General features: G+C 42.4%; 1 protein-coding gene across 1 annotated transcript; it reads right to left on the bottom strand.

The window, feature by feature from the left end:
• Window positions 1-44: 44 nt before the first annotated feature.
• LOC139455115 (uncharacterized) lies at window positions 45-443 on the bottom strand. Its single transcript, XM_071236682.1, has one exon. The coding sequence runs from the start codon at window positions 441-443 to the stop codon at window positions 45-47; it is 399 nt and encodes a 132-aa protein (XP_071092783.1).
• Between the last annotated feature and the right edge of the window lie 10,814 nt (window positions 444-11,257).

Here is an 11,257-nt window from a genome sequence, read left to right as displayed (position 1 = left end):
TCACATCCCACATGAAATGAATCATCACTTCTGACCTTGAATCATCAACCCCGTTTAGTCCATCGGCCACCCCTTAAATCCTCACTTCCCTCCTGAATCATCACTTCCCTCTTGTGTCCCCCTCCCCCCTTTGAAACCTCACTTCCCTCCTGAATCATCACTTCCTTCTTGTGTCCCCCTCCCCCCTTTGAAACCTCACTTCCCTCCTGAATCATCACTTCCCTCTTGTGTCCCCCTCCCCCCTTTGAAACCTCACTTCCCTCCTGAATCATCACTTCCCTCTTGTGTCCCCCTCCCCCCTTTGAAACCTCACTTCCCTCCTGAATCATCACTTCCCTCTTGTGTCCCCCTCCCCCCTTTGAATCCTCACTTCCCTCCTGAATCCTCACTTCCCTCTTGTGTCTCCCTCCCCCCTTTGAATCCTCACTTCCCTCCTGAATCATCACTTCCCTCTTATATTCCACACCCCACACCCCCCCATCCCACCCCCCACCCCCCTTTGAAACCTCACTTCCCTCTTGAATCATCACTTCTCTCTTGAATCATCACTTCTCTCTTGAATCATGACTTCTCTCTTGACCCCACGAGGACCCGGTGTAGAATGTGTCCCCAGAACCCCATTGTTGGTCGCCTAAATTGGGCAATCTGTTTGCCGTGGGTTGTGTCCCTGTGTCGGCGGAGAATGGTGGTTGAGGGCACTGGTTCCAGGAGTTCCATTCCTTTGCCAAATAGACCCTTACTTCGGCTACACGTGTAGTTGAATGGGCCTGATCCTATCAATCGGCTGGTCCTGTCGAGCACTGTGCATTAATTGTATGAATTCTAATTTGACTTTTACTTTTAGGTCTTGACCCTATTTTGTATGTAAAAAATCTTGAATTTTGATTGTGAAATGTTTCACATGCCTCATGTCGTATTCCCAGAAGGCGGTGGCTCATGGGCCAGTCTGGTGGACTAATTAAAATTTACTGAATTCGTCTGCTTGAGTATACCATTCCAGTATCCTTGGTGGTACCAGTTGGAGATCCACTGGCTTATAGCATTGTCCCTATTACACACCCTGGTGGATAGGGAGGTGGTATGGTGAACCATTTCGTCTGCTTGAGTATACCATTTCAGTATCCTTGGTGGTGCCAGTTGAAGATCCACCTGCTTATAGCATTGTCCCTATGACACTCGCTGGTGGGTGGGGAGGTGGTATGGTGAACCATTTCGTCTGCTTGAGTATACCATTCCAGTATCCTTGGTGGTGCCAGTTGGAGATCCACCTGCTTATAGCATTGTCCCTACGACACTCTCTGGTGGGTGGGGAGCTGGGATGGTGAACCATTTCGTCTGCTTGAGTATACCATTTCAGTATCCTTGGTGGTGCCAGTTGGAGATCCACTGACTTATAAGCATTGTCCCTATGACACTCTCTGGTGGGATAGGGAGGTGGTATGGTGAACCATTTCGTCTGCTTGAGTATACCATTTCAGTATCCTTGGTGGTGCCAGTTGGAGATCCACCTGCTTATAGCATTGTCCCTACGACACTCTCTGGTGGGTGGGGAGCTGGGATGGTGAACCATTTCGTCTGCTTGAGTATACCATTTCAGTATCCTTGGTGGTGTCAGTTGAAGATCCACCTGCTTATAAGCATTGTCCCTATTACACACCCTGGTGGATAGGGAGGTGGTATGGTGAACCATTTCGTCTGCTTGAGTATACCATTTCAGTATACTTTGTGGTGCCAGTTGCAGATCCACCTGCTTATAGCATTGTCCCTACGACACTCTCTGGTGGGTGGGGAGGTGGGATGGTGAACCATTTAGAAACTTCCAAATGACACAAACAAAAACAAAAACAAAAACGTGCATCAGATGATTCCTCAGAATACCATAAATGTTTTCTATCAGTTGGTCTAGATTTTCAATGGTTTCCTCCACTGATGGTGTACCTTTGAAACTGAAACCATTTGCCATCTGTAGGGTACTTTATATGTCCAGGGTGTCCAAAGAAATATATCGTGATTCCTGCTGGTTGAATGTACAACTGCAAAACAATCTGCAGCCTTACAACCTGCCAAACATTTATTTTCTACTCATTTTCAGTTTGATTCGCCGCACAAAACTTAAACACTTATCTCATGACATTTTCAACGCCAACTCGTCCAATAAATATAAAAGGACGATATTTTAACATCCAAGTGGATTCATGTACATTCCAAACACTTCCATGTTACAAACGCCAGTAGTTCGGACACGGTGCACATTAATACAACCATCGCAAGATATGTCATCAATGTGGAGAAGATGGCCACAATACACATTCTAAATGTACAAAAAGTCCTCATTTTGCAAACTGCACTGGTGACCATGTTGCTCCCTCGAAGTCATGTCCGAAGTTTAAACGTCAACTTCAGATTGTACAAATGAAACATGAAGGAAACTTCACCTTCCCAGAAGCAAAGCGTTTGGTCATGGCTTCTGTCTCTCCAACCACATCTGTGTCCTACTCAGCAGCTGTGACACTCATACCTTCTAAACCAGCCATGTCTGTTGAATGCTATTCCTTTGTACAGTACAGTCCATCTTCACAAACAGATGATATATCAACATCAGAAGCTGTGTCAACTCAAATTGCATCAGCATGTCGCCATCTTTAGCATCGGCGCCAGAACCAGAACCTAAACTATCCCCTGATTTGATAGTTGCCAACGAAAGGTAATTTGATTGTTCAAAACTTCAAATCGTGTACCAAATGCCCACCCTGACCCTACAGATATACAATCGATTTCAAACTCTGAAGGACACGGATGTCTCTCCTAATCCCCATGGGCGGAACAGAAGCTAAACGCAGCGCAATGGGAGAAATAGATTTCATGTTCGTGCACCTACAACCTGAACATTAGCAATCCATTAATTCAAAGAATTGCAGATGTCTCGAAATCAAGTTTAATGAATTACATTTATTTACACAAGATTTTAAGCCGTCAAAAATATGTCTGCGGGAGAGATATCTGAAACAGACCGACAACTATGATTTGCGTCGGTACAGTTCCTACCATTCATTTTCTCCTCCGCAGGGACTAAAACAAGGCTAAAACAAGGACTGGTCGGCTCGGAGTCAGTATCCTGTGTCTGAGTGGGGTATTCATGTTAAACTGAGGCATGGTATCTCAGTGAGCTAGCACTATAAATCGGCATCAGTCCGGACTAGTACAAGCAGACACACACACACGTGCATGCACATCGCTATATAAGTGCAATAATCTTAGACGCGACGTTAAATCCCATTTCACCTCACCTCACCAAAGGGACAGAAGGCTGTACTATATTGTACACATAACCAGGTACTATATTTAGAGAGGACGTCCTTCCAAGTGCTGCTCATCTAAATACTAATCTTCAAGCTGTTGCTATCCGAATTACCTTTAAGGACTGACTGTATTTTCTTCGGTTTATTGACGTATGAATCGAAAAACCGGTGTGCAAACTGTATGAATCCACATAGATCATCATGAGCGATTTCAATGGGCATAACTCTCTATGGGGAAGTGCAAGTACAAACAATAAGGGGAGAGTTATTGAAGATTTTATTTCTGATAATACTTAATGTGTATTCCACGAAGATTCAAGCACCAAGTTACATCCTACTACTGGAACATATTTTTCCCCAGATCTGTCCCTCACATATTCAAACGTTTACAAGAACTTTGAACCCTCTGTACATGGTGACCTTTGTGGAAGTGACCACTTCCCTACTGTCCATAATTTCAGGAATGTACCAGATCCCATCCAGTTATTTTCGAGTCAACTTAATGGCATTGCTGACCAAACAATTCCTAAGTCCTCTGCAAATCATCATATTCGTAAACGAGGGTTTAATACCGAATGCAAACAAGCAAGAGAGTGTAGGAAGAATGCAGGAAAATATTTTCGCCGACATCCTACAATTCATAACCTGAGTAATGTTAAAATTACTAGCGAAACTCAAGCCAAACATTCTTCATTGTCAAATATGTTCCTAAGTTTCAAAACTATCGGAAACAAAAGGGAAAGAAAAAAATGTATTTGATGATGGTGAAGATTACAATGAAGTACTTTCATTATATGAGCTTCATACTGCTCCTGAGCAAGCTGGTGTGATACTGCAGCAAGCGAGGGTAATATCCATTATCAGGTATCGAAGCATTTGCCTGAATCGTGTGTTGAGACACTTTTCGATAAGTATATGAATAGTACGGACGCCAGGGAATATTCATCCTTCGTGGCATAATGCCATTGTAGTCCCCATTCCAAAACCGTGGCAGGATCATACAGATTCTCAAATTACCACCCTATCTCGTTAATCAGTTGCGTGCGCAAAACCATGCAACGAATGGTAAATAATAGATGAGTTTGGTATTTGGAAACCAATAATCTTATTACAAATTTCCAATGTAGTTTTCATAAAACGAAAAGAACTATTGATCATTTAGTACTACTAAAATCCTTTGTTAAAAATGCTATAGTAAACAAATAACACGAAGTATGAAATATCTTTGATCTTGAGAAAGCCTGTGATACTACCTGGAAGCATGGCATCTTAAGGGATTAACATGATTTGGGTTTGAGGGTCGTTTACCTCATTTTATATCACCGTTTTAAACAGACAGACAATTTCAAGTCCGAGTGGGTTTCACCTTGTCTGACCATTATAATCAGGATCGGGGTGTCCAACAAGGCAGTGTTTTGTCTGTCACATTACTAAAAATAAAATTGGTTTAAAGTGATTCAGTTGATGCATCACGTTTCGTGGACAGTTTCAACAGTTTCTAAATCAAAAACAAATTGTATACATTTCTGCAGAAAGTATAAGCCACTAATGACCCTGAACTATTTTTGAATGGCACCCCTAACAAAGTTGTAAAGGTTGCCAAGTTCTTGGGACTTATTTTCGATGGCCATTTGTCTTTCTAACCGCAAATTAAGTTCCTTAAAGCCAATTGCCCGAAGGCACTCGAAATTTGTTGAGAAAAGTATCTAATTCGAAGTGCGGAGAGGATCAGACAACTTGTACAGATCCCTCATCCGTTCAAAACTTGATTATGGCTCCAAGTAATTTACTAAAATTAAATTCTCTACATTATCAAGGCCTAAGGCCTTGGTTTGGAGCCTTTTGAAATTCAGTGTCTGGATGTGGAGGCGGATGAGCTTCCCTTAAACAACGCCGTATGGAATTGTCCTTACAATAGATCACTGAATTATATTCTGATTAATCAAATCCAGCTTTTGACACTTTACGAATATATTCACAATTAGAAATCATCTCTTATTCCGCCACTTGGAATAAGAATCAAAGCTGTCATTTCCGCTGCTAAAATTAACCTTTAAGATATAGCTACAATCCAGTTTTTGTCACCACCTTTTAGGCAAATGTTAAAGTCAGAGGCTGACCTTACATCAACTAAATTAAAGAAATCAGAAACAAACCAATCAATTTACCTATTAGAATACAATCAATTAAGAAACACATATGACACTTACAAAATCTATATTTTCAGATAGATCCAAGGATGGTGGCGCAGTTGCTGGTGTTACTGTCATTGGATCCAGAACAATATTTTCAAGATTACCAGGTAACTGTTCCATTTTCACAGTCGAAGCAAATGCCATTCTAAAATATATCAATAACCAGTCTAGACATAATCAGTTCATAATTTGTTCAGATTCTCTTTCGTGCCTTCAGGCTATCAAAACTATGTCATGTAAGCATCCTCTTTTCCTCGAAAATAATGACTTATTTCATGATCTTGCTACTGGTCAATAAGACATCGCATTTTGTTGGTTACCATGTTGGAATCATTGCTAAGAAAAGGGTCGATACCGCTGCAAAGGGCAGCACTCAACAAATCTGTGACACCACCTCTTGTCCCATACAGTGATCATAAACGTGTAATTAGATGTTACATCAAAGATCTAATGCAAAAGAAGTTGGACGCCCAAGCATGTTCAATAGGTTACATGAAATTAAACCAACTATCGGTTACACCTACTTGGCTTGTCAGTCCAGGTTAGGGAGGTCATAATGCGACGATGTCGTATTGGCCATTCCCGCTACAGTATTTATTGAAAGGTGAAGATCCTCCATTCTGTGATGAAAGAATCACCGTCAAGCATGTCCTACTTGACTGTGCTAATTTTTCCATTAAAAGGGATCAATATTTCAAATCATCATCTATTAAGGATATTTTTAATAGGATTAATTCTCGTTTAATTATTGATTTTTTGAAAGGGTATAGAATTGTTTGATTTTTTTATTAATATGTTTAGTAAAAATATGTCGTTTTAAATTTGGTAGATTACCAACTGAGATTGTTTGTGACTGTATCCTCGAAGGAGGTTAAGATACTGTAAAATGTTTGTGCCCCTGAGAGGTTACGTAAGTTCCATATCTTTTAAAGTGAATTTAAAACTATCACGTTTTCAATCGTAGAATATATGTTGTTTCAATGTTAGGCTATTTGTTTTTAATAATCGCAAACACTTGAAGGGATGGTGTAAATCCTGCTGGGGTCCATGCAGGTAGCAAAGATACTGTACGTCCCCATGGTCCCTAGTATGATGATCTACCATCAGTTCCTGGCGATCTGTAACCCGTTTTCTTTATGTATTGTTGTGTATAGTGTAATCCTTTTTATGGTCAAATACTTTTTTATATCTATTTCTGTGATAAGCCTAGTTATTTTACTTCCTTTCTTGGCAGGTTTGTATCTAGTCTAAATGTATTTATTATGTATGACCTTGGATAGTCACGATATGGCTGAAATATTGCCGATGTGACAATTACCTCACTCGCTCGCTTTTCTCTAGAATCCTCGCTCCCCCTGAATCCTCACTGCCCTCTTGAATCAAACCTTGGATATCAAACCTTCCCTTAAGCCATCATCCCTCCCGAGGACATAACACCTTCCCTTAAGCCATCATCCCTCCCGAGGACCATAATACCTTTCCTTAAGCCATCATCCCACCCGAGGACCATCACCCTTTCCCTCAAACCCTCATCCCTTCTCTTGGACCATCACCCCCTCCCTTAAACACGCACCCCTCCCCCTTGTACAGTACTTCTGCCTTCAAATCCTCATCCCTTCCCTTGAACCATCACGCCCTGTCTCAACCCCTCATCCCGGCCCTTCATCCACTGTTCCCTCTGATCTTTCCTCCTTCTATCGGATAATCACATCTTCTCATAAACCGTCATACCCTTCCCTAAATTCATAACTTCATAAAACAATCATCCCTCAGTCAATCCTTGGTCCATCATTCGTTCAGTTATTCGATATTCGACGTTCTTCTGTCTGTGTACACAATGATGACTTATGTCACCTGGTGCATAAGAACTTTCAGAACATAACGATCGCGAACACATCAAAGGTGGAATCGTGTGTTGCTCGTTATCCTTCGTTATGCGAACTATGATGCTATTTATCAGAAATGATAATAGTCGATTAAATTCGGTCTTCTCTTCTCATACATGGGGAGACCAGATTTGACACGTCTAGACAACCATTGATATTGCTATCTATTCTCCCTCGGGCCCCGCTGTCTATCAGTGCACCGTTCGCGTCCTCCCATAACCGGAATGGGGCGAGATCTGGAAGCAGGTTCTGTAAATTGCATAGGGAAATACTGGGGAAGATATGTCGGTGGAGAAGCATGCCGATGATAAGATGGTGCAGATAGGAGATAAGACTTTGCAAAGTGTCATTCGCTCCGTCTGCTCTCTATATGTATTTACAGTCAAATACGTTTATAACGAACACGCTCATAACGCACTGATGGATATTATGAACTTAATTTTTAGTCCCCGCAATTTGCTGTATAGATGTTGTATGTATGCTTATAACGAACTACGGTTATAACGAACTTAAATTAATGGTCCATCTGATTTCGTTATAACCGTAGTTTACTGTATATATACTCTCCAAACAAAGTAGGGAATCATGAAATATAGATGTTATTATCATTCATCCGGGAAAAGATCAGGTTTGAAAAATGACTGCCAGAGAACGGTTTCACAAAGTAAACGTAACGCCCCACGTTACACGTGGCAATTCATCCGTGCATGAGGGGCGGTCGGGTAGCCTAGTGGTTAAAGCGTTCGCTCGTCAGGCCGAAGACCCGGGTTCGATTCCCGACATGGGTACAATGTGTGAAGGCCATTTCCGGTGTCTCTCGCCGTGATATTGCTGGAATATTGCTAAAAGCGGCATAAAAACATACTCACTCACTCACCCGTGCATGTGAATAGAGGGGTCATTCTTGATTTTGACACTTCAGTGAATGGTTGTCATGGCTCCGAGACATTGGTATTGATGATTTCCGTTATCCACAGTAACACGTAAGCTCTCTAGTCTTGCTTTAAAGCGGTTTCTGTGATCATATTGGGAATGCGTTGTATACAACGTGATCGGCGTCCACGTCTTGTACGACCGTTAACAAGTCGACACATTACAGCCAACGCTGTCAAGTGCGTTTTGTTTGTTTGTTGTTGTTTTACGCAGCACTCAGCAATATTCCAGCTATATGACGTCGGTCTGTAAATAATCGAGTCAAGACCAGACAATCCAGTGATTGACATCATGAGCATCCATCTACGTAATTGGGTTTGGTTTGGTTTGTTGTAGTTTAACGCCGCACTCACCAATTTTACAGCTATATGACGGCGGTCTGTAAATAATCGAGTCTGGACCAGACAATCCAGAGATTAATATCATGAGCATCGATCCACGCAATCGGGATCGAGGACATGCATCAACTAAGTCAGCGAGCCTTACCGACCGATCCCGTTAGTCGCCTCTTACGACAAGCAGAGTCGCCTTTCATAGGCAAGCATAGGTTGCTGTAGACCTATTCTCAACCCGGATTTTCACGGGTGGTCTTGAGCGTAGAAACTGGGGAAATGGCAGATGGTCTTGTGTAATGTTTTCAGATATGACCAGATTCACTCTAGATCTGGACTGGATAAACGTGTCTGGAAGCGTCCTCATGAACGTCATGCGAACGTCAACGTAACCCAACATGACAGATTTGGAGGGGGGTGACAGATTTGGAGGGGGGGGGGGGGGGGGTGTGTGTTCTGTAATGATATGAGGCGGGATCACAGAACGCCACTGCATATTGACCATGGACAGTACTACCGAGACAATATACCGGCACCAATATGCCGTTTGTGCGTCATGCTGGTCCACGATTTGTCTTTTAAGACAATACCGCTCGTGCCAACCGCTAGCACGTGACCAAGTACCTCCAGCTGCAAACACAACTAGAATGCAATGGAACAGCCATGAGCCCTGACCTTTCCCCCATAGTGCACGTCTGGGACGTGATCAGAAAACGTATACACCGACGTCAAAGGTCAGCCGCTTCTTTCGGCGAAATGGGCCAAGCGAAGTAGGCAAAGCTCTGCAAGAGGGGTTGACAAGACAACCTCATTGGGAGTGTCAAGACAAGACTTAGTGTCATTGGGATACTGATTAGGACCATGTCACGCCGCAAAAACGAATGTTTGGCCGATCAGGGGGGACATGATCCATATTTGGCGGGTTATTACTAGACGCCCTTGTCGTTTTTCTTATTTTTGTGCTTTATACACCTTCAGCAACCCATGCTTGCCGTAAAGAGCGACTATGCTTATCGTAGGAGGCGACTAACGGGATCGGGTGCTCGCTGACTTGGTTGATACATGTCACCGTATCCCTATTGCGTGGATCGATACGCATGCTGTCAATCACTGGATTGTCTGGTCCAGACTTGATTATTTACTGCCGTCAAATAGCTGGAATATTGCTGAGTGCGGAGTTGAACAACAAACAAAAGCAAAAAACTTTTTTATTCATTACCATAACTAAATACCTCAATGTATGTTTGTATTCATCTTTTATTTTATAATATCACCCTCTTTGTTTGAAATGAGTGAGTGATTACGGTTTTACGCCGCTTTTAGCAATATTCCAGCAATTTCACGGCGGGGGACACCAGAAATGGGCTTCACACATTGTACCCATGTCGGGAATCGAACCCGGGTCTTGAAGACTAATTTACTCATTTACTCAAATATTGTTGTACTGGCTGGCTGTTAAAGTTAACTGTGCGGCCGAAATGGGAAGTACTGTACGTTGTTTATGCCTCACAATATATATTAGCTGGGTGCCAATTCACAATAGACAGTCAGACAAAACGTCATTATGTCGCAGACAAACCAAGGGGAGCGCTATGGGGATTTGTTTTAAATTATTAAAAAAAATTAAATCGCACAATACACAACTGCTGATTGGTATGTTTACATATTAGGGGCGGTCGGGTAGCCTAGTGGTTAAAGCATTCGCACGCCACGCCGAAGACATGGGTACAATGTGTGAAGCCCATTTCTGGTGTCCCCCGCCGTGATATTGCTGGAATATTGCTAAAAGCGGCGTAAAACCATACTCACTCACTCACTTTACATATTATCGTTGAAAATCAACCAATTTGCTTTCTTCGGCACAAATTTAAAACGTTTCAAACATGTTATGGGTCATGTAGTTGCAAATTCATTTCTTACTCCAGGCTTCAATGAACCAAATTATTTTTACACAAAATTACCCAGCCACATATTACTTTCTACAAACTGTTGCAGGAATGAGTGATGGTCAAAAAGACGTAATCAAATATAGAGACAGTTCCTTTCTCCATTACAAAAACTCGGTATACTTTCTTTTGCCCCTCAGTCTATTTTAGGATGGACAGGAATTGTTCGAACAGGATGTCAGATTCGATACACTGACACCATGTGTCCCGTGTCGTACATTATTGATACCCTCGCCGATATATGACAAAACAATAACTCTTGCGTTCATCCTTGCCATTTATGTCCTCCCTCTCTCTCTCTCTCTCTCTCTCTCTCTCTCTCTCTCTCTCTCTCTCTCTCTCTCTGTCTGTCTCTCTCTCTCTCTCTCTCTCTCTCTCACATACACACACACACACACACACTATGTGAAGACACATTTGTCTAGATCTCCAATGTTTAGCATTCATACCACGAGATGCGCTGATTAAATCCAATGGTTAATACACCTGACCTTGAGTGCTGAGTGAACGCCGCTATGGGCGATGTGGGACGATCCCTCTAACGCCCTATAATTTGACTCCCAGACGATCTCAGCACGTGTCACGTGCAACCTGCCTCCAGATGAGGTTACTATAAATATATTCAGTCTCCATCTCCCAATAAAACCGTTGGCATCACAGATCAGG

The sequence above is a fragment of the Haliotis cracherodii genome, unplaced genomic scaffold, assembly GCF_022045235.1.
Source record: "Haliotis cracherodii isolate W230 unplaced genomic scaffold, xgHalCrac1.p SCAF_11, whole genome shotgun sequence".
Lineage (NCBI taxonomy): Eukaryota > Metazoa > Mollusca > Gastropoda > Lepetellida > Haliotidae > Haliotis > Haliotis cracherodii.
Note: the sequence above shows the minus strand (reverse complement) of the source record. Positions and strands in the feature narration are given on the sequence as shown.

Excerpts from the sequence above, each read along its gene's own strand:
- LOC139455115 (XM_071236682.1), bottom strand. The coding sequence starts at position 443 with ATGATTCAGGAGGGAAGTGAGGATTCAAAGGGGGGAGGGAGACACAAG.